The sequence below is a fragment of the Pseudoliparis swirei genome, chromosome 17, assembly GCF_029220125.1.
Source record: "Pseudoliparis swirei isolate HS2019 ecotype Mariana Trench chromosome 17, NWPU_hadal_v1, whole genome shotgun sequence".
Lineage (NCBI taxonomy): Eukaryota > Metazoa > Chordata > Actinopteri > Perciformes > Liparidae > Pseudoliparis > Pseudoliparis swirei.
In genome coordinates, this window is record NC_079404.1 from 20,751,836 (window position 1) to 20,776,188 (window position 24,353).

The 24,353-nt window shown below is 41.8% G+C and overlaps 1 protein-coding gene across 2 annotated transcripts in view; it reads left to right on the forward strand.

The window, feature by feature from the left end:
- Positions 1–24,353, forward strand: part of LOC130206965 (cGMP-dependent protein kinase 1) — a 115,009-nt gene that overhangs the window by 1,595 nt on the left and 89,061 nt on the right. The window contains exons 1-2 of one of the 2 annotated variants that reach the window (XM_056435268.1): positions 2,165–2,698; positions 10,828–10,994. In XM_056435268.1, coding sequence (XP_056291243.1) covers positions 2,304–2,698; positions 10,828–10,994 — 562 coding nt within the window. In that variant the 5' untranslated portion in view covers positions 2,165–2,303. Of the gene's footprint in view, positions 1–2,164; positions 2,699–10,827; positions 10,995–24,353 lie in introns of those variants that run through there. The other variant, XM_056435269.1, reaches the window with a different exon arrangement.

Here is a 24,353-nt window from a genome sequence, read left to right on the forward strand (position 1 = left end):
CATGGAGGAGGGGGGTCGGCCTGCGCTGCCGTGCCCGCTGCGGGCCACTGCGGGGTCGGAGACGGTGTGACCCCCCCCATTAGAGTCAGGACGTGGCACCAGCCGGCGTCCCGCCCCGCTCATCGGATTACCGCAGCATGGAGCAGAGGATCCTGTTTCTATTGATCTGCATAGGAAAAGGGCTGAGCTGGATGGTTAGAGAGGGGAAATTTAAAGCTCAGAGGTGCTTTGAAGGGCAGTGGAAGGGCCTTTTGATGATGGGAGGATGTGGGGATGCAACACTGGACTAGAGGGAGCCTGAAGTCTCCAGGCACATAAAATAAACAGTGCTGATCAGGCTTTGTGTCCTGCACCCTTCCCTTGACAGACTAAAAGAAAGGATGTTTTTTAATTGATATAAAGCAGAACGGCTGCCTTTTCTTCATTAAAACACCTCTTTGGAGAGACAACGATATGAAGCTATTACTTTAATGACTCAGGCAATAAACATAATTGTTTGTAGAACAGGTGCTCCTCGCAGGTGCGTTATCTCATTCATACTTTTTTTTATGACCCTGATGTCTGACAGCCGGCTTAGCATTGTTTGTTTACATGCATTGCACACACAGGACTCATGCGCATGTCAGTATTTGCATGGGAAGAGGTCCCTGTTCATTACGCACAGTAAAAGCGACCTCTTCCAGTCCCCCGCTGAGCCAATGACACAACACAGGAGGATCATGACGCGTGGGCACGTGGGCCTGCAGAGCAGAGGCACGATGCCGCCTTGTTGTGGTTTGCCTGAGTTGATGTTTTTCTTCTTCTCCACCACAAGAGGGCAGCTGCGATCTATAATAATGTAACGGACTGAGGGAATGTTATGTTATAAATGTTATGTTCCGGATGTAAGTGAACGTCTCACGAGCTGGTAGCTGTGAGGCGTGTCTGTGATTGGACAGCGAGTGATGTTGTTGTGTGTGTGTTGTTGTGTTACGACTCGTTCGGAGCAGAGCTATGACCCGGAGCAGACGTGAAGCTGGTTTTGGAGGTTTTCACGGCGGTTTGCGGTCGTTTTGGCGTAGGCTACGGCCAACAGTAGCTTGTTCTATGTTCCTTGAATAAACACCCTATAAGCCATCTACGTCTCGTAGCGTTCCTGACCCAGGGTCGCTACAATAAGAACAACTGTCTCTCTTGTTTACACGCTTTTTTTTTGTGAGGAAAAGGATGCCATTTACACCCGAAGCAAAAATCACCTTTTATCACAGCAGCCACATAGCTCTCCCTCACGCTCTCCTCCTTCTTGTCCTCCATCAGCCGGCGACTTCCCATCCTCTCAGCTCAGTAATCGCTGCTGCCCTATCAGATTGTCCTTGGCAGTTATACCGTCGCCTGGATGTGTCGAGAGCGCATGAGGCCAAATGCGGTTCGCTGAGCTTCGGATGACTCACTGGTACAATGAAGACAGGCGGCACAGCCAACGCAGACAGATGGAAGGAGGCATGTGGGGCTGCTGTGAAGAGAGTCGGGAGCCTCTGTATACTTTGGCATATTGATGTAGCTGTGACATCATCTTTAGTCTTTAGCACCTTGACTTGCCCCTTTTTCCACTTTAACATGCCCGGGATGCCCAAGGCTTAATGCGTGTTCAAATATGGAGCAGTGCATTTCTGTTCATGTAAACAAAATAGACAGGTAGTCCGGCACAATACATTCCAGTCTCCTTCCCGAAAAGATATAAATAGGAAGCACACAAAAAACCGTTGTTTATTTTAACACCGGGGGGGTCATTAAGTTTCCATCACCTTCAACTGCCGCCAAGGCTCCGGTGCTCATCTATTTGTAACTCTGCAGCCCTCGGGGCGATCTGCTGAGGTATGATGGCACGGTTCACAGAGCAGTTTTTTTTTCTTTTTCCCACCGAGTCCATTATTCGGTTGAGAGGAGCGCGACTCTCTCCGGAGTGGCAGACTGCACCGTGCCACGGATTCCTGTAGGCGCCCTCCTCGCCATGCGCTCTCTCCGGGTCGTAGCTTGACGCACTCGGAGAGGACGGTCCTCCGCTCGCAAACTGCCGAGGGAGGGAGGGAGGAGACAGGGGAAGAGAGGGAGAGAGCGAGAGAGCGAGAGAGAAAGAGAGAGAGAGAGAGGGCAAACTTTAAGTGACAGTGGTTGAGACGCTTTACGGGCTCACCTTGGAAATCGCGTCAACCGCCGAACATACCTTCGCCTACATCCCCAACATCCGCGAGTGAAGAACGGCGACGAGGATTCCCCCCCCGCAGGGCTGCATCCCCTTAAGCTGTTCATGCCGGATAAAGTTTATGAGCAGCGTGGCAGAGGAGAGGGGACAACGACTCGCCTCCAAATACCTTTCGATAAACTTATCGGGAAGTCGCTCCTCGCCGTCTGAAATGGGCACATTGCGTGACCTCCAGTACGCGCTCCAGGAGAAGATCGAGGAGCTGCGGCAGAGGGACGCGCTCATCGACGAGTTGGAGCTGGAGCTCGACCAGAAAGACGAGCTTATACAGAGACTACAGACCGAGCTGGACAAATACCGTTCCGTTATCAAACCGGCAACCCAGCAGGTCCACAAGCAGAATGAGCTGCACGACCAGCAGCGGACGAAGAGGCAGGCAATTTCGGCCGAACCCACAGCCTTCGACATCCAGGATCTTAGCCATGTCACCCTACCTTTCTACCCCAAAAGCCCACAGTAGGTGTCCAAATTCTAAAGGCAAAATGTTCATCATATATATATATATATAGTAATAGCTGTTGCGCTCTGGTATGAGTTAATTCACCCTTTGTCCCATTTTTGATTGATTCCTGTGCGTAATGTTACGTGTGGCGCAGCAGGTATGGCACCTGTAGCAAATGTGGATGAGGTGTTGCTCTCTAACACACCCACACACACACGCACACGCACGCGCAGGCACACACGCGCACGCACACACACACACACACGCACGCGCGCGCGCACACACACACACACAGACAGCTTGGTGATAAAAAAAGCTGGATATCAATAAGTCTGATCTATGAGTGAAATTAAATGTCATCCAGGGATGGGAATTCTCGGTTCAGAGCGCTGGCAATGTGACTTTGTGTAATGTGCCAGTGTCAATGTTATACACGCTATAACTCTTACACAAACATCTCTCCTGCTCAGCTCCGCCTGCACCGGGAGGTCTGGTGTAAATAGCCATCTGTTGTGAAATAATCCAGCTGTCTGTTGGGTTTGAACTTGAAGGTTGTGTCATTATGAATCAGTACGCTTACCCCCCTGGCGGACACGACGTACATCTTCTTTTCATTCCGCAAGCACATTGAGTATAATCGATACATTTCAAAACTAACTCCAGCTGTGAACTGCATCTCAGGGATGTAAATGCATAAAGAATCAGTATAATGTAGTGTTCAAATCATCGCTTTAATATCTACTTTGAAATCCATAGTATGAAAGAACTCTATTTTTGTGTAGCTGTTTTTTAGACTTTGCGGGAGAGATCCGATGCGTCGGGGTTGAATGTCGTTTATCTCGCGACACTCAAACCAAACAAACCTCCAAGGATTGATTTCCTGACAGTAGATTACAAAATGAAGGGGATTTCTTTTATCAGAGCGGGGAAAGGCCATTCGTCTTTGTAATAGCTGACAGCTCTGTGCGTTGGCTAACAACACAGAGAGCTCTCTGGTTCCTTGTGTTGTGTTTTGTTTTCTTTGCCTCGCTGTCAGCGTGAGACCCTGGGAAGCTTGGAATGGCAAATGAGGACAACCAAAATACAGTGAGCATTTTTTTGATGATATCACGCTTGTATTGTGCACATATATTCATGAGGAGATTTCCTCAAAGAGGCTTTTCGTGAGACCTTGATGGTAAGTTAGTCATTATCCGCTTTTTGTCCCGCATATTGATATTTGTCAAACAACCGATGTTGATGTCTCGGACACTCTGAGTTTCAACGTAATCGTCGGTCAATTCCGAAGGGAAGAGAATGATTGATCCCCACAAAATGAACCGCTTCTTACCAAGAAAGAGCTTGAACTTCCATCAAAGTCTCTCAATTACAGCTTTGATGCTCGAGCGTCAGCCGCACCTTTTCATACGGGATGTTTAACCTTCTTCTCGTGCGCAGAAACACGAAAGATTATGATCGTAAAGAAGCCGACGGTTTAATGCAAATCATTTGATCGTGATATGAGTTCATGATTCCCTAGATATACAAAGATACGGAAGAATAGAAACCTTTTGAAAAAAAAAAAAAATTTAATTACGTAAGTATGCTCATGAGATGAAAACAGCTCCATTACGTTTTCATTTTGTTTGGGTTATTGAAGGGGAGCGATAATGTCTGTTGGATTTGGCTAAATGTTTAGATTTGTCTTTCACTCTCAGCTACTTTATCTTCTTCACAGGACCCATCTACCATTCCTTAGACGTACGCTATCCCCTCCCTTTTTCTCTGTCTCCCTCTTATTTTGGTTTGCCTCTCCCACCCCTCTTATTTCTTTTCCTCCCAAAAGAGCATATTTTCTCCTTTTAAGGAAGGCTGAACTTGCTCAGCCCTAAACTTCACGATGGGATGAAGGCAAATATATCATCCTCCCAGAGGAGAGGAAGGCAGATGTTTTTATAAGGGTCTGGTTGGACGACGTTGCTTAGCCTCGCTATCGGAGGCTCAAGTCAAGGGGTCCAGATCAGGGTTGAGAAGGCCAGAAATCTCCTGGGAGTAAAGTAACAGAAAGAGGGTCAATGAGGCACATTCTGTGAACATAATGGATTTCCAATTTGTTCTTTTTTCGCTAAGTTAATGATATGAGGAGTTCTGCTTTAAAACGGATACAATAAAAAAAAAAGTTAAAGCATCATTAACTCAAGGACATCACAGTCTAGACTATCACTTCACACGTTTATTAGGGATCACTCCCTAAACCTAGAGATGCCAACTTCTAGCTATAAAGCAAATGATCTATTTTTAGAATTATCCGTCCGATCTATTTCACATTTAACAGGTGTATTACTGGGGACCCGAGGAAGTTCTTTGTCTAAATTGGTGCAATTTGGCCAAGCGACATGTTTTTTGGCCAGAGTGCTGCAGGGCTGAAGTATTTGGAGGCTAAACTCTTTGGCAAACAAACGTTTCTGACACTTACACACTGTGTTCAGTAAGATAATCATCACAAATGAACAACACTGTAATGCCCTTTGAGGTGTTAATGCGATCAGCAGATGTAGAAAGCTAACGTCAGGCTATAAAGCAACTACAACAACGCCACGGGACTTCATGTACCCGCCACAGAGCTTCAGGGGGACACGTTAAAAGTTTCTACATTTACGAGTTGTGTTTTCACTCAATTATTATGTCCTAGAACAAAAAGTTAAATCCTCTTGAGCTTGTGTTTAACTACAGACCTGGTTGCAGGCATCTTACGAATAACAAAACAAGCTCAACTGCAAATGTCATTAAATCTGTAGTGTTTCACATTTGACAAAAAAAAGTTTGAAATAAAAATAACACATTATGTGAGGTTGACTGATGCTGTTTACTCTATAATCCTTGTGATTTAGATTGTGGCTCTGTTCGACACTACAAGCTCAACTCAAGATAGCTACATGGCTAAACTATTATCGCTGAGTCGCTGCCCAGTCTGCAATTATAACCAGATCAATGTATTAATGGTTGTGACTATAACAGGCAGGACTTAAAGATGCGGGCTGTACATTTGGTTTCCTTTCCACCTCTCAATGGCTTTGTTTTACCAAAATTAACGTTTTAATCTCCAAATGAATGTACTTCTCAGCATAAATGCCGCTAGCTAACGTTAGCTAAACAAAGTGCAAATACTAATTGAATTAACTTACAAGAAAAGTAAAAATTACCGGTATAAAAGGCTATCAAGACCCAGATTAATAGAGCCATTACAATTTAGCGATTAGTGCCACTACCTGACGATAATAGAAAACATTTTGGAGAGAGCAGTCTTGCATTCCTAGATCATATTAAATATCATTCACAATCTGATTCACAATAAGTTATTGATATTGATAACAAAGATGCCCTATTACGATGACATGTATCAGTTACTTTCAGGGTTTCGGTGCTGTGTGGTACCTTACAGGCCCGCAGGTCACTTTTGCTGTTAAGTCTGCTGACACACGGGTGCTGAATAAACTCACGCCGCAACCCGACTTTTCTAGACTTCTCCGGAGTCAACAAGTGCGAGCGGATACAGCCTCCAGGAACACACCACTCATGTGCAAACTCGCCATACAAACTTTTTTTACACTAATATAAACGTCGTCGCCGGATAAACACCTGCTGAGGATAACGCCGTCCCGCTTCACTTTCCTTCATTCTCGGACGTTAACCATGACCGTTGGTTTTTTGGCAGCGGGAGAAGAATCCCGCTCGGAAAAGACCTCCGTGTGAGAATGTCGTCGACCGCCCTCCAGATTACGCTGCTCTCCTCTCAGGTTGACACTGACCGTGTTTACATGTATTCGAATAACTGGCTTAGTCGGACTGAAATCGAATGATCCGTTTCATGTAAACACCTTTGTTCGACTATGTGCGGTCCGACAACGATCCGATTAACACCCCTGGATAACTCGATCCGATCCGGTTGATAATTCGACTCTCGCGGCATGTAACGGTGAATTGGATTAGGAACTGGACTTTGCGTCTTTGCACATGCTTGAGATCCCGCCGCCCTCCTCCCCCCTCCCTCCCATGTCGTGACCCGGAAGTCGAAAGAGTCGAAAGAGACGATAATGTCACTACTAACATCATGCAAGAATAGTAGAGGGATGTAGCTTCGCCTTGCTCTCTGTTCGCCATCTTTCTCGAAATGTTGATGTTGTTGTTGTTGGTTGTTGTTGGTAGTGGTGAAGAGGTCAAGCGGAAATGGCTGTATCACCACGAGTTGTAATGAAAACAGCGCCACCTATCGTATCGGATATGACATGCTTTCAAAGGCCAATGATTCGAATTACTCACTGCCATGTATATTGGGATAACAGCAGATCCCCCAAAAGATAGCATAGTCCGACTAAAGCAAGATTCAAATTATACCATCATGTAAACGCACTGATTCATTTATACATTGTTACCTCTAAGTGAAGGATGACCGAGAGGCATATCAGCACAATCTAACGCTACTTACATTTTTAACTTTGATTCAAAGCTAAGCTTTCACCTGGATACAACGATGACTTTGAATAGGCTTGTTCAGCCTTGACAGGCATTCGAACTGGGCCCCTTTGTATTTCCTGTCGCAATGTTTGGTGATGCAGCTGACGGGAAGTAAAAAAGCAAGGCCGAGATCTGTTGCCTTAGCAACAGAAAGGCTTTTGAAAAGGCCTAAAATATATGTCTCTCAATCTTCAACATAACCAAATATTTCTCTGTCAGGCTATTTTAGTTGGACAATTTCCCCTCTGAAGTGAATATACAACCAGGAGACAGTAACGGTATACAGGTGTTCTTTCGTTGGGTACTTTGGGAGTCAGAATAGTACCACCGTTTTTTATATCTTTATATCAATATAAATCTGGAGCTGATTGGAGCCCTTTTAATTTGGGGGCCCCCAACATAGCAGTAATGTCTAGTTCACAGGGAGAAAAAAAAACCCACCAGGTTGTATTTCAACTGTGTTTCTGCCGGTGCCGTGTGTGTGGGATGCAGATACCGTGGGTGTATTGCTCGAGACCAAAAAGCAGCGTATTGTTGAGCGGTTCTAGAGAAAGCTGCAGACAGCAGTACCACAGGAAAATCAGTCTGTTCTGAACAGGCATGTTCTTTTTACGGGGCACTGCGGATAAGTTTAAATTATCGTCTCAGTCTCCTTAAAAAGAAGGAGGTTTGAAAAACATAGATTGTGTGACGGGAATTTAAAAATAGGTGCAACACCTACTCAATACCCAGGAATACCTTGTTTCGGACGCTCAAGGGCGAAATGAGATACCAAGCAGCCATTGGATCATCTCGTCTAAAGTTCAAATAGATACACATCCTGATCCTTTGGCTGCTTGTCACCCCGTCTCTTTCTTCCTTCTCATATCTGTACGCCACAAAGGAGTTCCCTTTAGTAAAGGCTGATAATCTGATATTTGTTCAGTGGGATTTACTAGTATTTCTCACCTTCCACCGAGATTATTATCCAATGAATCAAATGTTTGCACTGTAAAAACTGAGTAAGTAATTTGTGTTTTTCCAGTAGATTGTGACAAGTAGCTAATGTTGGTCTTTAGTAATGCAGCTCCTCGAGTAAAAGCAGGATTGGTTGGCCTGGAAACCCCTCGTGAAAATCCACCAGACTGTTGAATACAAAGCACGCATTATGAGAATCTTGTTTTTTTGATAGTATTGATAGCACTTTATTTTGAGACTCAAACCAAAACTAATCACTCAGCTGATCGTGAATACATTCTGATGTGTGTACATGCCGGTCGGCTGTTATCCAGCGGATCGCTCGCCGTTTTGGCAGTTTCTCATCTGAAGGAGCAACAGTGTCTCTTCACAGATTTGATGTGTCTCAAAATTTGAGGAGACGCTGACGATAAAACCTAGCCTCGCACGCCATGAATGTTCAGGGGTTTGCAGACACTGAAGTGTAAGGCCTAGAAAGTTCACGTTGCTGTGTGTGTTGTGCAGGACTTTGCTTGGGGCTTTGCAGCCGGCCAGCGAAGCCTGTGGTGTTGTGGGAGCACTGCTTCATAAATGCCTTTCAGGTTATTTGCCCTTTTAGCTTTAAACTCCTCGGGTGATCAGCGTCAACAATGCACCCAGAAATCAGTTAAGTAGAAGGGCACACAGGGCAAAAAGACATGGGAGTTCACGAGTGTCCTTGAATCCTACTTGCAAGAGTTTAGCTAGAGGGGAATCCTTGATACTTAACCCTGATAAAAATGTTTTGTTTTACTTTATTCCTCAAGCTGACACTCTTGTCAAAACGGGCCAGACAAGCAGCTGTGACTCCGATGAGTGTATGCTTTAACTAGAATGGGCACTCGGTAGAGCGCATACCTTCGCATATCACAAGATTGGGCATTGAATTATGAACATTTTGGCATTAGTTGCATGCCAATTGGATAACAATTGACCGTGCTCTGGTAAAAAGAAGATTTTGACCTTTCCATGACCTTGACCTTTGACCCGATTGATTCCAACATCTAATCAAATGGTCCCCGGATAATAACCAATCATCCCACCAAATTTCATGCGATTCAAGAAGATTTTGACCTTTTCACGACCTTGACCTTTGACCCGATCGATCCCAAAATCTAATCAAATGGTCCCCGGATAATTACCAATTATCCCACCAAATTTCATGCGATTCGGTTTAAAACTTTTTTGTTATGCGAGGAACACGCATGCAAATAAATAAATAAATAAATACACGGCGATCAAAACATAACCTTCCGCATTTTCAATGCGAAGGTAATGAATATCGTGGCCTGGACTTACTTTCTGGAGTCGGGTCTGCTTTAGATTTGTCTCCCGTCTCTGCGCACTTGTTTTGACGGTTCAAACCCTTCAACGCGCCTGTCAACACACGGACACCTCTAATGAACAATTTTCTCTCCTCCGTTGATGGTTCATAGTTAGCATCTAATGTGTCCTCCTTGTTCCAAATGATAATTTGACATAATGTCCGCTTTAAAGCCGCCTGACGAAGTGCTCTGTGCAGCGAGCCGCACCATGGCGACTGCACGTTTCACCGTTAATTAGATTGTCTCCTTTCCATGCATAGTCATTGCGAAAACGGCTTACCTGTGGAATGCCCCAAATGACTCCAGCCTGAAGGCCTTGCTGGCTCTCAGAAGTGGATCCAGGAATCCAAACACCTCGCTTCCATAACATACTGATTTAGAAAGGCTATTTATTGACTTGTAGCACCATGGAGAGGGAAAAAAAAGGTTTAATTTCAACGTCTTTGAAATAGCGCTGTGCTTTTGGACAAGCTGGTGCAGTTTGGGTGAAATTTGTATTTCCTTCAAAATCATTACATGCCTGTTGAACTAGTCAACATCCTTCAATGGATTTTCGACAATATTTTATTCTCAGCCTAGATTTTTGCCTGAGGTGCTCTCTAATACTCATTTATATCCCTAATCCTATTGTTGGAGCTATTTAATTTGACATTTGTATTTAGGTTTTATTGTAAAGTAATATTGATTATTTATTGCTTATTTAGGTTATATTTTGATATGTTAGTTGTTTCTTATGATAGTTGTAGTTTAGTTTAATCTATTTAGTTTTAAGTTCACTGATTGGGTAACGATGGGCACCTGTGGTTATATGTAGAGGTGGGTAGGCACCGGACCAGCATGCACCAGGGTGGCCAATGTTTTTTTTACTACAGCACAGAGGAAGTGTCAACATTTTGTTTGTTCTTTTTTGTTGGTTTAAGAAATAAATTCTCAGAATAATAACAGGCGGAAATGGACATTAACTTTTTTTGCATGCGTCAACACCGAAACCCACGGCGCATCGGTGGCGGTTTGATTTCTAGTTTTGTTTGATTTCGCACGACAAATGGCCACTACACCTATCTCATTATGTTTTTCTACCAAAAAAAAGAACAATCCTCCTCTGTTGCTCTCCTGAAGGTTTCTTCCCTTTTTCCCCCCTGAAGGGTTATTTGGGAGTTTTTCCTGATCCGATGTGAGGTTTTGGGACAGGGATGTCTATGTGTACATTGTAAAGCACTCCGAGACAAATTTGTAATGTGTGAAATTGGGCTATACAAATAAACTGAATTGAAAACTGAATTGAACCTAATGCCAATGTGTATCTGTTGGCACAGTGATGGTCTCATTTAGTTTCGCCTTGTCTTCAGGTCCAAGGATCTGATCAAGGAGGCCATCTTGGACAACGACTTCATGAAGAACCTGGAGCTGTCGCAGATTCAAGAGATCGTGGACTGCATGTACCCCGTGGACTATGGGAAGGACAGCTGCATCATTAAGGAAGGCGATGTGGGCTCACTGGTCTACGTTATGGAAGGTAAGAGCACATGCACCAAGGTGAACGTCTGTCCGGCAATGAAATGAAATTTGTCTGACCCCATCAAGAATACTGTAGCGACTCCTTTTAGACGGATTCAAGTGGCTCTGTTGGACTGGTGAGCTGGAAGAGCGCCAGCAGGACAATGACAGTAAATGAATGAAAGGGCATTATTGATGGGTTTCGGCAGAGCGATGAACTAACATTCAAAACATCGCTCTGCGATGCTCTATGATTCACTCATGTCCCATTGATTTTATTTTGTCGGATGCTGTGATCCTTTCTTTTTCCTTCCCATTCAGCAAGTTTTTTTTGAGAGTCTGAGTGTATCTGTGTGAGAGCTCTGATGACAAGAACAACAGTCCATGCTGCCTTTCGCCGATGGGATTTGTGAAAGGGCATTTTTGCTACATGATTTCTCACAACCGATCCTGCTACACTATGTTCAGAAAGCCCGCGTCAATGACAATAGATTTTCACCTCAGAGAATAAGGTCTCAGTAAATGCTCGCACAATATAACTGATCATTACATAGAGGTGAACTTTTGACATTCACCAACTTAATATAGATTGAAATATACAAAAATAGAACATCTAAATGACTCTTTACTTATTTCTTATTTATTTATTTTGCACAATTCAAACAATAACATTTAAATTAAACCAACACAACAGAGATACATGAATATCTCAGTGCTGGAAGAGGCAGAACGCCACTTGGCCTTATTTAAAGCTTCCGCCTATATACTATTACAATTTTTATAAAATTACAAACATAAAATGAAATAGGCACAAGACAGACAACAACAAAAAGTAAAGAAATAATGTTATTATGTCAAGTGTGTGTGTGCATGTGTGTGCATGGAGAAGGAAGCATGGCTTGTCTTTTTTCAAGGATGTTGGCTTCTACTCGCTGTTATTGCTTGCTGCCTCTTCGCTCTCTCATACAATTGCATCGACAGTGTAACTCATCTAATATGGATGGAAAATGTTTCATGGTGAAAATACTTTCCTCTAAACCAGAATAACATGGCAGAAGGAATAAGAAACTGAAAAGCTTGAATCTTTTTGGTTGGTAGACAGTCAGTGGCATTTAGAGGTTAATACTTTAGCGAGAATGATGATATTCATTGCCGCTCCCATTGTTTCATATCGGCCGCCTCCTATTTTAATTATTGAGTTCTAAAGACAATTCCCAGATTGGGAAGTTAGAACCAAAATATGGAGAAAGCTAATTTAAAAAACAAAAATACTTTCAAGGTCAGGTCTATCACAAATCTGTAACTCTATAAATACATTATCAGCGCTTGTCTCTCTTCAAGCCGAGGCCGGTAGGATTACTGGAAGGGCTTCAGAGACAGACTGTGTCTGTGTTGGGATGCCAGGAGAAGTTTTATGGTTGCTTTCCGTCTTCATCTGGTCTTCAGTGAGTCACTGGGTCTGATTTCAAAGACCTTTTGTGGCCAATTTAGGAACTGTGACTTTAAAGGTTATTGTGTTAGGGAAGTGACTCAGTCATTTTGATTAGTAGACCGGCAAAGGTCTTTCTCTCTATGGCCATCTGAGAGAAACGAATAAAGTGTAATTATATGAAGTACTGTATTATATGAAGGATAATGTATTACTTTACGTTAACCAAAAGTGCTTAAGCCCCAGAACCTTAAGTCTACTGCACCCCTCGCAAATGTATATGCTTATGCACGGTCACACCCTATAGGTGTTTCATCAGGATCCAGATTATTTGTTTGTTTGTTTGTTTGTTTGTATTTTATTCACTCAATCAAATCAAATACAATACAATATTATCCTATATAATATACAAAAGAGAAAGACTGAAAAGGTATAGATAGAAGCAAAACATGCTTATAAATTCCTATCCTAAATTGAAATCAAAATAAATCAGAAAATTAATATAAAATAAAGAAGAAAATAAAACAACAACAAAAACAACCAACAATAAACAAAATAAAAAACGAAATATATTTATATATACGACCACATACATCTTCCATATTAATACGTTTTTAATTACATTTATAACTCTCAAGAATTGTTTTAAAAATAATTCCCTTGAAAACCAAAAAGGAGTTCACCATTCTTACATCCATTTCAACATTATTCCATAATTGGACTCCTACAACAGAAATACATCTTCTTTTAATCCCTTTTTTAGCCTTTTGTACCGTGATTTCCTTTCAACCCCATGGATAGCGCCTCAGCAGAAATCCAGATCTTAAGACTCAGGACAATCAGCTTGAGACATGATGACTAAACACCTCCTAAACTAATGACATTTCCATCAGCCTCAGCTGTCCTTAGCGTTTTGGGCTAATGATAGCATGCTAACATGCTCGCTAACTAAGATGGTGAACATGATACCTGCTTAACATCGACATGTTTACCTAGTAATTGTGAGCATGTCAGCATGTTGATTTTTCATGTCACAGAGACGCTAGAATGGATGTAAACTCATATATAATAGTCAAATGTGCCATTTAAAAAATTAAAAAATTCACGTACACTACCGTTCAAAAGTTTGGGGTCACTTAGAAATGTCTTTATTTTTCAAAGAAAAGCACTGTTCTTTCAATAAAGATAACATTAATCAAAAATACACACTATCCATTGTTAATGTGGTAAATGACTATTCTAGGTGGAAACGTCTGGTTTCTAATGAAATATCTCCATAGGTGTATAGAGGCCCATTTCCATCAACTATCACTCCAGTGTTCTAATGGTACATTGTGTTTGCTAATCGCCTTAGAAGATTAATGTCTGATTAGAAAACCCTTGTGCAATTATGTTAGCACAGCTGAAAACAGTTATGCTGGTGATATAAGCTATACAACTGGCCTTCCTTTGAGCTTGAAGTTTGAAGAACAAAATTAATACTTCAAATATTAATCATTATTTCTAACCTTGTCAATGTCTTGACTATATTTTCTATTCAATGTTCAATTCATTTGATAAATAAAAGTGAGTTTTCATGGAAGACACGAAATTGTCTGGATGACCCCAAACTTTTGAACGCCAGTGTATATTTAGCTCATACTACTTTACATGGTGTGATTGATAATAATAATAGTAAATCCTATTGCAATGAGGTTGATGACATGTACAATCCGGAGCTGTGGCCAGAGGGGGCATTTGTCCGATGCTACTATGACCCGTCGCTGTGTTGGGGGTGTTGGGGGTGAGGGGGGGGTGAGGGGGTGCCTGCTGGTGCTATGGGCACTCACTAACCTTGTTCAAAGATTTTTTCGGGTTTTATCATACAACTGTCATGGCCTGCGTGTGGGCCAGAGCTCAGGGGATAAAGTCTCGCCGCATGTTGGTTCACAACCTTTTGGAGAATTGTGACACACTATGTACACACACGAGACATTCCTAGCAAAGCAAGACTCGGGGAGTCGACGACTGACCTCGGCATGGGAACAGTCAGAGGCAGGATACCAGGGGGCGTGGCTATTTTATGGAATAAGAAGCGTGACTCGTTGATAAGTGTGGTCAGGCTTGGTGTCGACTGGTGTATTGCAATACAGTTTACTCTCGCTGATATTTATCATCCTAAATGTTTATACACCCTATGAGTGTCATCACAATGAGGATGAATATCTAAATAGGCTCGCCTTCATCGATTCCTATGTTCAAGATAATACTTCCTCTAGTATCTATGTCATTGGGGATATGAAGGCAGATATCTCAGACAACCGATCATTATTTGCCAATCACGTGGGTCAATTCTGTAATGATGATAACCATTGATCTTGACATGATACTGTCAAGTGAAGATCTTTTGCCTACAGATAGCTATACATACATCAGTGAGGCCTGGTACACTACATCATGGCGGGACCATTGTATTCGTACAGCTGATGCAGATGCTTCATTGGGATGTCTGGGCATTCTTTATGGGGCAGCAACAACTGATCATCTACCTTTTTCTATGCCGATAAATGTTGAATATCTCCCAGCTACGAGCAATGGTGTCCACACAGAAAAACTCAACTGGTGAACTCTCACAAAGAAGAACTTCTTAGCCTTTTATGCTCGTACAGACACATCTACAAGTAATATTCATCTACCTAGAGATGCAACGTTGTGTAGAGATGTTAACTGGAAGGATGAGAAGCATAGGAGAGATCTCTTCTCCATGTGTAACGATAGAGTGAGTGCTCTGTATGAAGCCAGTCAGCCCGACTACAAGCATACCCATAATACCAGACCTGGTTGGAACGAGCATGTGGCTGAGTACCGTGTTGAAGCAAGTGAACAAGGGCTTATGCTCGAGTACAAGAAGCTCAATAATGCAAGATATAAGTATGTCGTTCTATGCCGTTCGCTTCATTTGCAACTAGAACGGGCACTCGGTAGAGCGCATACCTTTGCATATCACAAGATTGGGCATTGAATTATGAACATTTTGGCATTAGTTGCCAATTGGATAGAAATTGACCGTGCTATGGTAAAAAGACCTTGACCTTTGACCCTGATCCCAAAATCTAATTAAATGGTCCCCGGATAATAACCAATCATCCCACCAAATTTCATGCGATTCAAGAACAGTTTGACCTTTTCATGACCTTGACCTTTGACCCGATCAATCCCAAAATCTAATCAAATGGTCCCCGGATAATAACCAATCATCCCACCAAATTTCATGCGATTCGGTTTCAAACTTTTTTTGTTATGCGAATAACACGCATACAAATAAATAAATAAATAAATACACTGCGATCAAAACATAACCTTCCGCATTTTCAATGCGAAGGTAAAGATCTATGGCCACGAAGCTGAAAAGTAACAATGTTGTTGATTTCTGGAAAGTAGTGAGAGTTCTTAACAACTTTAAAACATCTCTGCCGTCACACTGTTGATGGAATCTCAGGAACAGACACTATTGCTGAGTTATGGCATCAGCATTTATGGTACCTGGTGCAACCGACTTGTATACGGTGGACGATATTGAGAGTATTGTGCCAATGACGATTATGTCACATGAGCCGTAACAAGCTATAAATAAGCTGGCTGATGGCAACGCAAATGGTTTGGACCATATTACTGCTGAACACCTTGAATATGCTAGACCGAGGATAGCTCCTCTTCTTGCCGTTTGCTTTACCGGCTTCGTGATTCATGGCTTGTTACCGGACGCAATGCTGTCTGTTTGGTTCGTGCCCGTCATTGAAACGGAGCTGGTAAAGTAGGAAGCCGAGATAATTACAGGCCCTTTGCTTTGGCCAGCATCCTGTCAAACATCCTAGAAAGAATCCTGTTGGACGAATTAAATGAGTTCATTCACTCCTCAGATAACCAGTTTGTCTTCAAACCCAAACATGGTACTGACTTGTGTATATATGCCTTAAAGGAAATTGTCAATACACATAGAGGGCAAAACTCATCCATTCTCATGTGTTTTATTGATGCCTCCAAAGCTTTTGTTACCTTCGCATTGAAAATGCGGAAGGTTATGTTTTGATCGCCGTGTATTTATTTATTTGTATGCATGTTATTCGCATAACAAAAAAAGTTTTAAACCGAATCGCATGACATTTGGTGGGATGATTGGTTATTATCCGGGGACCATTTGATTAGATTTTGGGATCGATCGGGTCAAGGGTCAATGTAAAGGTCATGAAAAGGTCAAAATCTTCTTTTTACCATAGCACGGTAAATTTTTATCCAATTGGCATGCAACTAATGCCAACATGTTCATAATTCAATGACCAATCTTGTGATATGCGAAGGTATGCGCTCTACCGAGTGCCCATTCTAGTTAATCATGGAAAGCTGTTTGTTAAATTGTGTCAAAGCGGTATCCCCAAAGTGTGAGAATTCTGACTATGCAAGTTCAATGGGGCCAAAGTGTCTCAGCCCCATTTGGGGTCAGCAATGGGGTCCAACAAGGGGGGATTTTGTCCCCAGTTCTTTTGAATCTATATTTTGATGATCTGTCCAAGCAGTTGAACGCCTGTAATACTGGATGCATGGTTGGAAATGCTTTATTTAATCATGATCATCAAAGTGTAAAATTCCCTGACTTCAAATTATCTGATATTTACCTCGGTGTCTGTGATAAGGTAAAATATCTTGGACATTTGATCACAGAGCAGATGACCGATTATAAAGATATCAATGAAATATATTTAGAAATATTTGGCTTTTATGGCTCTCCCAGTCCAAAAAGGTTCCTGACCCCTGGTTTAGAGCATATTGTGCACCTTTCTACTACACACTTGTGGTCTAATTACAAAAAAAGCAAGCCTACAGAGACTTCAAGTAGCTTATCATGATACCATGAGAAGATTATTAAAGAGACCGAGTTGGAGTTGTGCCAGTGAAATGTTTGTGGCTGCAGGAGTTGATACTTTTCAAGCTTTTTTTAGAAATCTTATGTATAAACTTATTTGCTGGGTTGATGACTCCGAAAATAAAATCATCATGGTTTTATCAAATATAAAGTTCAGTACTACACGCTATCAGTAGAGCTGTCTATTTATAAATCTTTTGTATTTTACTTGTGATTTTGTGTGTATTTAGCTATTGATATTCCTTTATTCGTCCCACAGCTAGACCTTGAGTCTGAAATAAAAGTTTTATTGATTGATACTTTTACTCCAGTAAAGGATCTGAGTGTCTCCATTCACATCACTGTTGCACTCGTCCTTATCTGTCAAATATGTAGAGACTAACATGTGACTAGCATCATGCAAATAAAATGCAAAACACAACTGTGTCCTGTACAAAAGTCACCTGAGAGAACATTTCTGAATTTGGTTATTGGTTCCTGTAAATAACTTTAATTCACAGGCAACCAATGAAAGACATTACCAAGAGTTGTGGATGAAAACAGTGAAAAGAAACCGGTTAAGTTTTCCAAAAACAGCGAATGCACAAACCCCAGACGATGAGCTTGTGGTAAAAAAACACGTGGTCTTTACAAAAAAAAAAGATTGCTACAAATCAGGAGCTACTGAATAGACTTTAAGCTCTATCCCTGAGATGAAGGATGTGAGGAGTTGATTGTCCCAGAGGTGACTCGTCACCCGAGGTCATAAATGAGCAAGCGGCACAATGACGCGATGAATCCGTTCCTCTCGAGTGCAACAGAAAGAGAAACACAGGATACCAATCTGCTGTTGAAAGGCTTTGTGATTTCCTCTCAGACAGAGATCGAGGAAAGACCTGTAAGATATATTAAAAGAGGGCTTCAATTCAACAGTGGTCATGACTCATGTGCCAATAATATCAAATGTTTGATTCATTGATTTCCATTTTAATATCCTTACGGGAGGCTTAACATTTTGATCTTGTCAGCTCTCTCTCTTGCGGCTCCAAACTCTCTCTCTCTCTCTCTCTAGATCTCTCTCTATATCTCCTCTATCTATCTCTCTCTCTCTCTATCTCCTCTATCTCTTTATCTCTCTCTATATATCTCTCTATATCTCCTCTATCTCTCTCTCTCTCTCTCTCTCTATCTCTCTCTATCTCCTCTATCTCTATCTCTCTCTATATATCTCTCTCTCTCTCTCTCTCTCTCTCTCTCTCTCTCTCTCTCTCTCTCTCTCTCTATCTATCTCTCTCTCTCTCTCTCTCTCTCTCTCTCTCTATGTCTCTCTCTCTCTCCTCTATCTCTCTATGTCTCTCTCTATCTCTCCTCTATCTCTCTCCTCTATCTCTCTATCTTTCTCTGTATATCTCTCTATCTCTCTCTCTCTCTATATCTCTATATCTCCTCTATCTCTCTATATATCTCTCTCTCTCTCTCTCTATCTCTCGATCTCTATCTTTCTATAGCTCTCTATCTCTCTCTCTCTCTCTCTCTCGTGTCTCTTGCCCTGCCAGTTTTCAACTCCACTGGCCTGGATTTGTTTTGCATAGAAAGCCAATGTTAAAGTCATCAGCCCAGGGGTTGATGACTCTGTGCAGGGGTCTGCGGGGGCCCGTCACAGTCTGTTACTTTTGAACGCACACTGACGGGAGAAGTCTGACTATACCTCGTAAAACACACAGCTGCGTCTGCTCAACACCGAGCGCCATTTTCCTCGTGGATGAAGTGTTCACTGCTCAACCGCGGGTGTCATTTGTTAGTGCGACTTGGCAGGCTCATCATTCACGTTTTGCCTGACATCATGTATCACGTGTTATGTAACCAAATGAGGCATCGCATCATTACGTTTCATTTTTTCTCATTCAAAAGCATATATATACGTCACGTATTTTCTCCTACGATTGGAAAAAAAAGACTGACATCATCACAGCCTTCTTGTTTAAACAACCTCAGAGCATTTAGCTTTTGATGCAGATGCACCTGATGATTAAAGATCAGACAACAGACTGTTTCAGCTGCTGCGGTCAGGCAGGCGCCTCCGTAGTCACGCTGCAAGAACAGAGAGACTGAGACGGAGTTTCTTTCCTCAGGCCATCAGGACTGTGAACTCCGACCTCACCAGGACCCCCACATAGACCCACACAACTGCCCCTCTTAGGCACACACACACACACACACACACACACACACACACACACACACACACACACTTACTGTAAATATTGTGTTGTTTTTTATTGTAAATAGTGTGTACTTGTTGCCCTTGCACATTCCTGCTGAGCATTGCCACTTTCATTTCACTGCACACCCTGTGTGTGTATGTGACAAATAAAACATCTTGAATCTCTTGAATCTCAAAACGGGAGCCGGAGAGACGGAAGGGGTTCTGTCGCAGGTAACGACGATGAGCATGCCTGAATGAACGTTTGTTGTATTTCGGTCGCATCCACTGGGCTGTATCTGGCGGTCCATTTTAACATACTGATTGCAACGGAGACAATAGCTCATGTTTCCATGGAGACGAGAGAGGCTTCAGATCGGATGTGTCGTCCACGAAGACGACCCGTACAGGTGGCTAATGATGATAATAACTGGTGTAATCACATCAAATTACTATCAAGTATTGCCATGATAGTGGAACCCCCTTGATTTCCAGTCATAACTCAACTTAATATCATGAAAGTGTGTTTGCTGAGAGGAACCGTGGCTCCTGTTCCAATAGTACACCTCGGTGACACTGAGACTAGGAGTGTAATCCTCGGCTCTCATATCATGATCAATGTGACGTGAACACATGGAAGACTGAGCTGAGCCCAAAATGCAAATGAATATAAAGGATGATCTGTTCAGTCTAATTTGCAATTAGAATGGGGATCATTGCACTTGTCAGCCGAGGAGTTAAAAAATGACTCAAAGTAAATGGTTTTGTGCTAATACCAGAATAAACTCATATTTGAAGTTTAATTTAAGATTGAGTTACGATAACTGATTGATCTGCCAATGACGGAATATTTATATTTAGTGCTACGAGTACTAAGACTATTTTCATTATTGATTAATCATTTCATTTATGTAAATACATTGTACTTTATTAAAAATGTTAATTTAATGCATCCCCATTTGAGAAGCTGGAACAACAGAACTTGGGGCGTTTTTTTAAAACAGCTCACTGAATTGCAGATCTAGTAACATCTAGATATAGTTGAATTTCGACGTCTGAAAATACCTTTTGGAGAGGAAACAGTTTTTCCAACTTTACCATGACACCAGGACACCAGGACGTATGAAAATGATTAGAATTAATATTGTTTCCCAAGTTTAAGTGTCAATAGCCCTCTTTTTCCTGAGAAAGCTTCGATCCTTCAACGTGTGCAGCAAGATGCTGGAGTTATTCTACCAGTCGGTTGTCGCCAGTGTGCTGCACTTTGCCATTGTCTGCTGGGGGAGCAGCATCGGAGCCGGTGACACCAGCCGTCTTAACAAACTGGTTAGGAAGGCTGGCTCCATCATCGGCTGCCAGCTGGAGCACCTGGAACAGGTGGTGGAGAGGAGGACGTTGAAGAAACTTGTGTCCATATTGGACAACCCGGACCACCCTCTCCACCACCTCCTACAGGGACAGAGGAGTACTTTCTCCAGACGTCTCCTCACGCTCCGCTGCCACAAGGACAGATACAGGAGAACATTCCTGCCGACGGCTATGAGGCTCTATAACAAATCACCTCTTGCCAGATCATAGTGCAATCACTGAATACTTACACTATGTTGATCTGCACTTCACACATCTCATTTGTTTGCACTACACACATACACACACATTTCATTTCATTTGCTCTGCACTCATTCACACACTTTGCTTTTTGCACTCTGTCTATATTTAATATTTTTGTATTTGATTTGTCAGTGTTGTTGTGTGTTGTTATGCATGTGTGTTGTATATTTACATATATATTTTGTTTTGTATTTTACTTTTATCTTACTTGTATACTTCTATATCTTTCATCCCTGTTTCTTATATTTTGCGTTTTGTTTTTTATTCTTGTGTGTTGCTGCTACTGTCACGACAAATTTCCCCTTGGGGATTAATAAAGTATATATCTATCTATCTATCTATCTAAATAAATTAAAAAGGTGATATTTCTTATATGTTTTACACAGTGAAAAACAGCCTGGGGTCAAATTGAACCCAAAGAACACAGATGGGTACAAGTTGTGTACAGGACAGTGAAAATATATCATCATGTGAATTTTATGTTTTCCCAGTTGTCCCCAATAAATTAGGAAAAGTCATGAAATATGAAGCAAAAAAAAAAGATGTCAGTCAAATTGACCCCAAAGGTAATAGGAGGGTTAGGAAACAAACACAAATGCATTCGTAGTAAAAAAAAAAAAAAGGCCTGCAGGAAGTTTGCATATGTCATCATTCTAAATGTATTTTTTCTCTTTATCTTTGAGGGGAAAATGAGCTGTCTTCTTCTCGTGTGTTTTTAGTTTTAACACATTTGCCGGGATGGCAGACTGAAAAGTGAGGAGTGTTATTGTTCCAGTTTGAGTCCGCTCCAAATCCCAGGTGTTCTCAGTCCATTTGACAGGTTCTCTGACAGGTTACGATATTCCATGCAACCATGGATGCACTGAAGACCGTTTTATTCAGCCGGAGATGTTCAAGGGATTTGAGGAGACGCCGAGGATTTTGCACTTTCTCCACACAAATTGGATACAGTCCCAATTATTTTATTTGACCCGTTCTTAGGCAAAGCAAATATATTATTTTGATGTATTTCTTCAGGAAAACTTCAAGTTCAAGTGAGGATTAAATGGCATCCTTTTTAATAACTGAATGTGACGGCAACAAACGTGCTGTTTTGAGGCTTATTCCGAACTCCTCCTGTCAGCACAGTTTAATTTTTTTGCTGCTTTTACTGAGATATACCTCTGAATAAAAATGAACGTCGATGGTTACCCTCTGAGACTTGATACCATCTTTCCTCGAAGGGGATTATTTGATGGTTTTTGACTCCTTGACACTCGAGACTTGGTAGACACGACTGTGTCTGTGAGCGCTGATCTGTTTGCCTGCATCTCTTATCAAATTTAAACAGCACTTGGAAGTGAGAGGCATATGTGTCTGTTTACAATTCATTTCATGGCATATTTTATCCTGTTAATAATCCCCTGTGGCCTTCACGAGCACGAGTAACACATCTAATCTGTTACTTTGTGCAGAATACCTTCCAGGCTGAGCTATCGAAACCTGACGTGAAAACAAATCTCCACAGTTCCTCAACATTCCCTATTTTATCTCTTCTCATACTTCATCATGATCTGCACTTACACTATGTTGATCTGCACTTCACACATTTCATTTATTTACACTATACACACACATTTCATTCTCATTTACACTACACACATACACACTTTGCATTTTGCACACTCTGTCTATATTTAATATTTTTTTATTTAATTTAATTTTACACTGCAGTCATTAGTATTGTATTGTGTGTGCATATATGTTGTATATATATATATACATATATATTTTATTTTATATTTTACTTTGTATACTTTGCACAGTCATTGTATTATATTTGTTTGTGTGTGTGTATATATATATACAACTATGTTTAATTTTATATACATATATATACTTCATTTTGTATTTTATATTTTACTTGTATACATCTATATCTTTCATCCCTGTTTTTTATATTTTATATTTTATTCTCGTGTGTTTAGTTTATTGGTGCTGCTACTATGACGACAAATTTCCCCTTGGGGATTAATAAAGTATATATCTATCTATCTATCTATCTATCTATCATCAGCCCCAGTATAACACATATTAGTCCCTCAACCTAAAAATCATCCTAACTTAACTTGGCAACCAGCCACACGACCAATCAATCTAGCAGCTGACCCGGTAAGTGTTTGTTAAAGAATCTGTCAGAAATACAACAGATGAATGTCTCCGTCTGACACTCGTGTGACAGACGGATTCGTGCTCTCGCTGTGCGACAGGTTTGAGCCGGTGGAGTGATGCCCTCTGTGCTCGCTGGCCTGGGAAGCGTGGGGAGAGTGAAGGGAGATCGCCCGTCTCATCCCGAGTGTAAAGATGTAATCATCAAAAATAAAGATAATGCATCAGGTTACAGAAATGTGAGCGCGCGAACCCCAATGCACCACATTGTTGCCTGGCAACTTCACTAATGCAGCTCGGCAAAGTACAAACGCTCGCCGACTTTGAGTTGATTGGCCCCAGAGAATACAGCACGGAGGACATATTCAATACAACAGCCGCTGCCTATTGGACCTCGATGGCGCCGAACGGCAGCCAGCTGTAGCTCTGTAATGAACCGTAACCCACGGCTGAGGCTCAACGTCAGCCCGCCTGCTGAAAAGGAGGGCTGAGTTTGGGACTAAAATAAAAATGAGGGTTAATACTGTGTGTGTGTGTGTGTGTGTGTTCTTTTTTCTTTTTCTTAGCGACATGGCATGTCATACTATTTTGACCACGCGATTGAGTCGCATATACCGTAGCTAACACTCTTAAACCTCCTGTTACCTTTACATTTACAAACATATTTTACCCTCGGGGTAAATTTGACCCCAGCAATTAAAACCTCCAGAAAATGATTAGAATTAATATTGTTTCTCAAGTTTAAGTGTGAGGTACTTTATGTGTGTTTGTTGACTACCTAAATAGCCCTTTAAATATATAGAAAAGTTGATATTTCTTTTATGTTTGACACAGTGAAAAACAGCCTGGGGTCAAATTGACCCCAAAGAACACCGACGTTAAACATTGAATGGGGTCAAATTGACCCGAAAGGTAACAGGAGGGTTAAAAGGCTTTTGACTCTCATGATAACCGTAATGAGGTATAAAGGCATCATCTGGGGAAAGGTGAGAGGCCTGTCATGGGAATGACATTCAAACACACTCCCTATTTATCCCCCACACATTAAAAGCAACTGTCAGAGGTGGTAGCCCTTCGTCCACTTGGATGTGGTCGCCCGTAGTGCAGG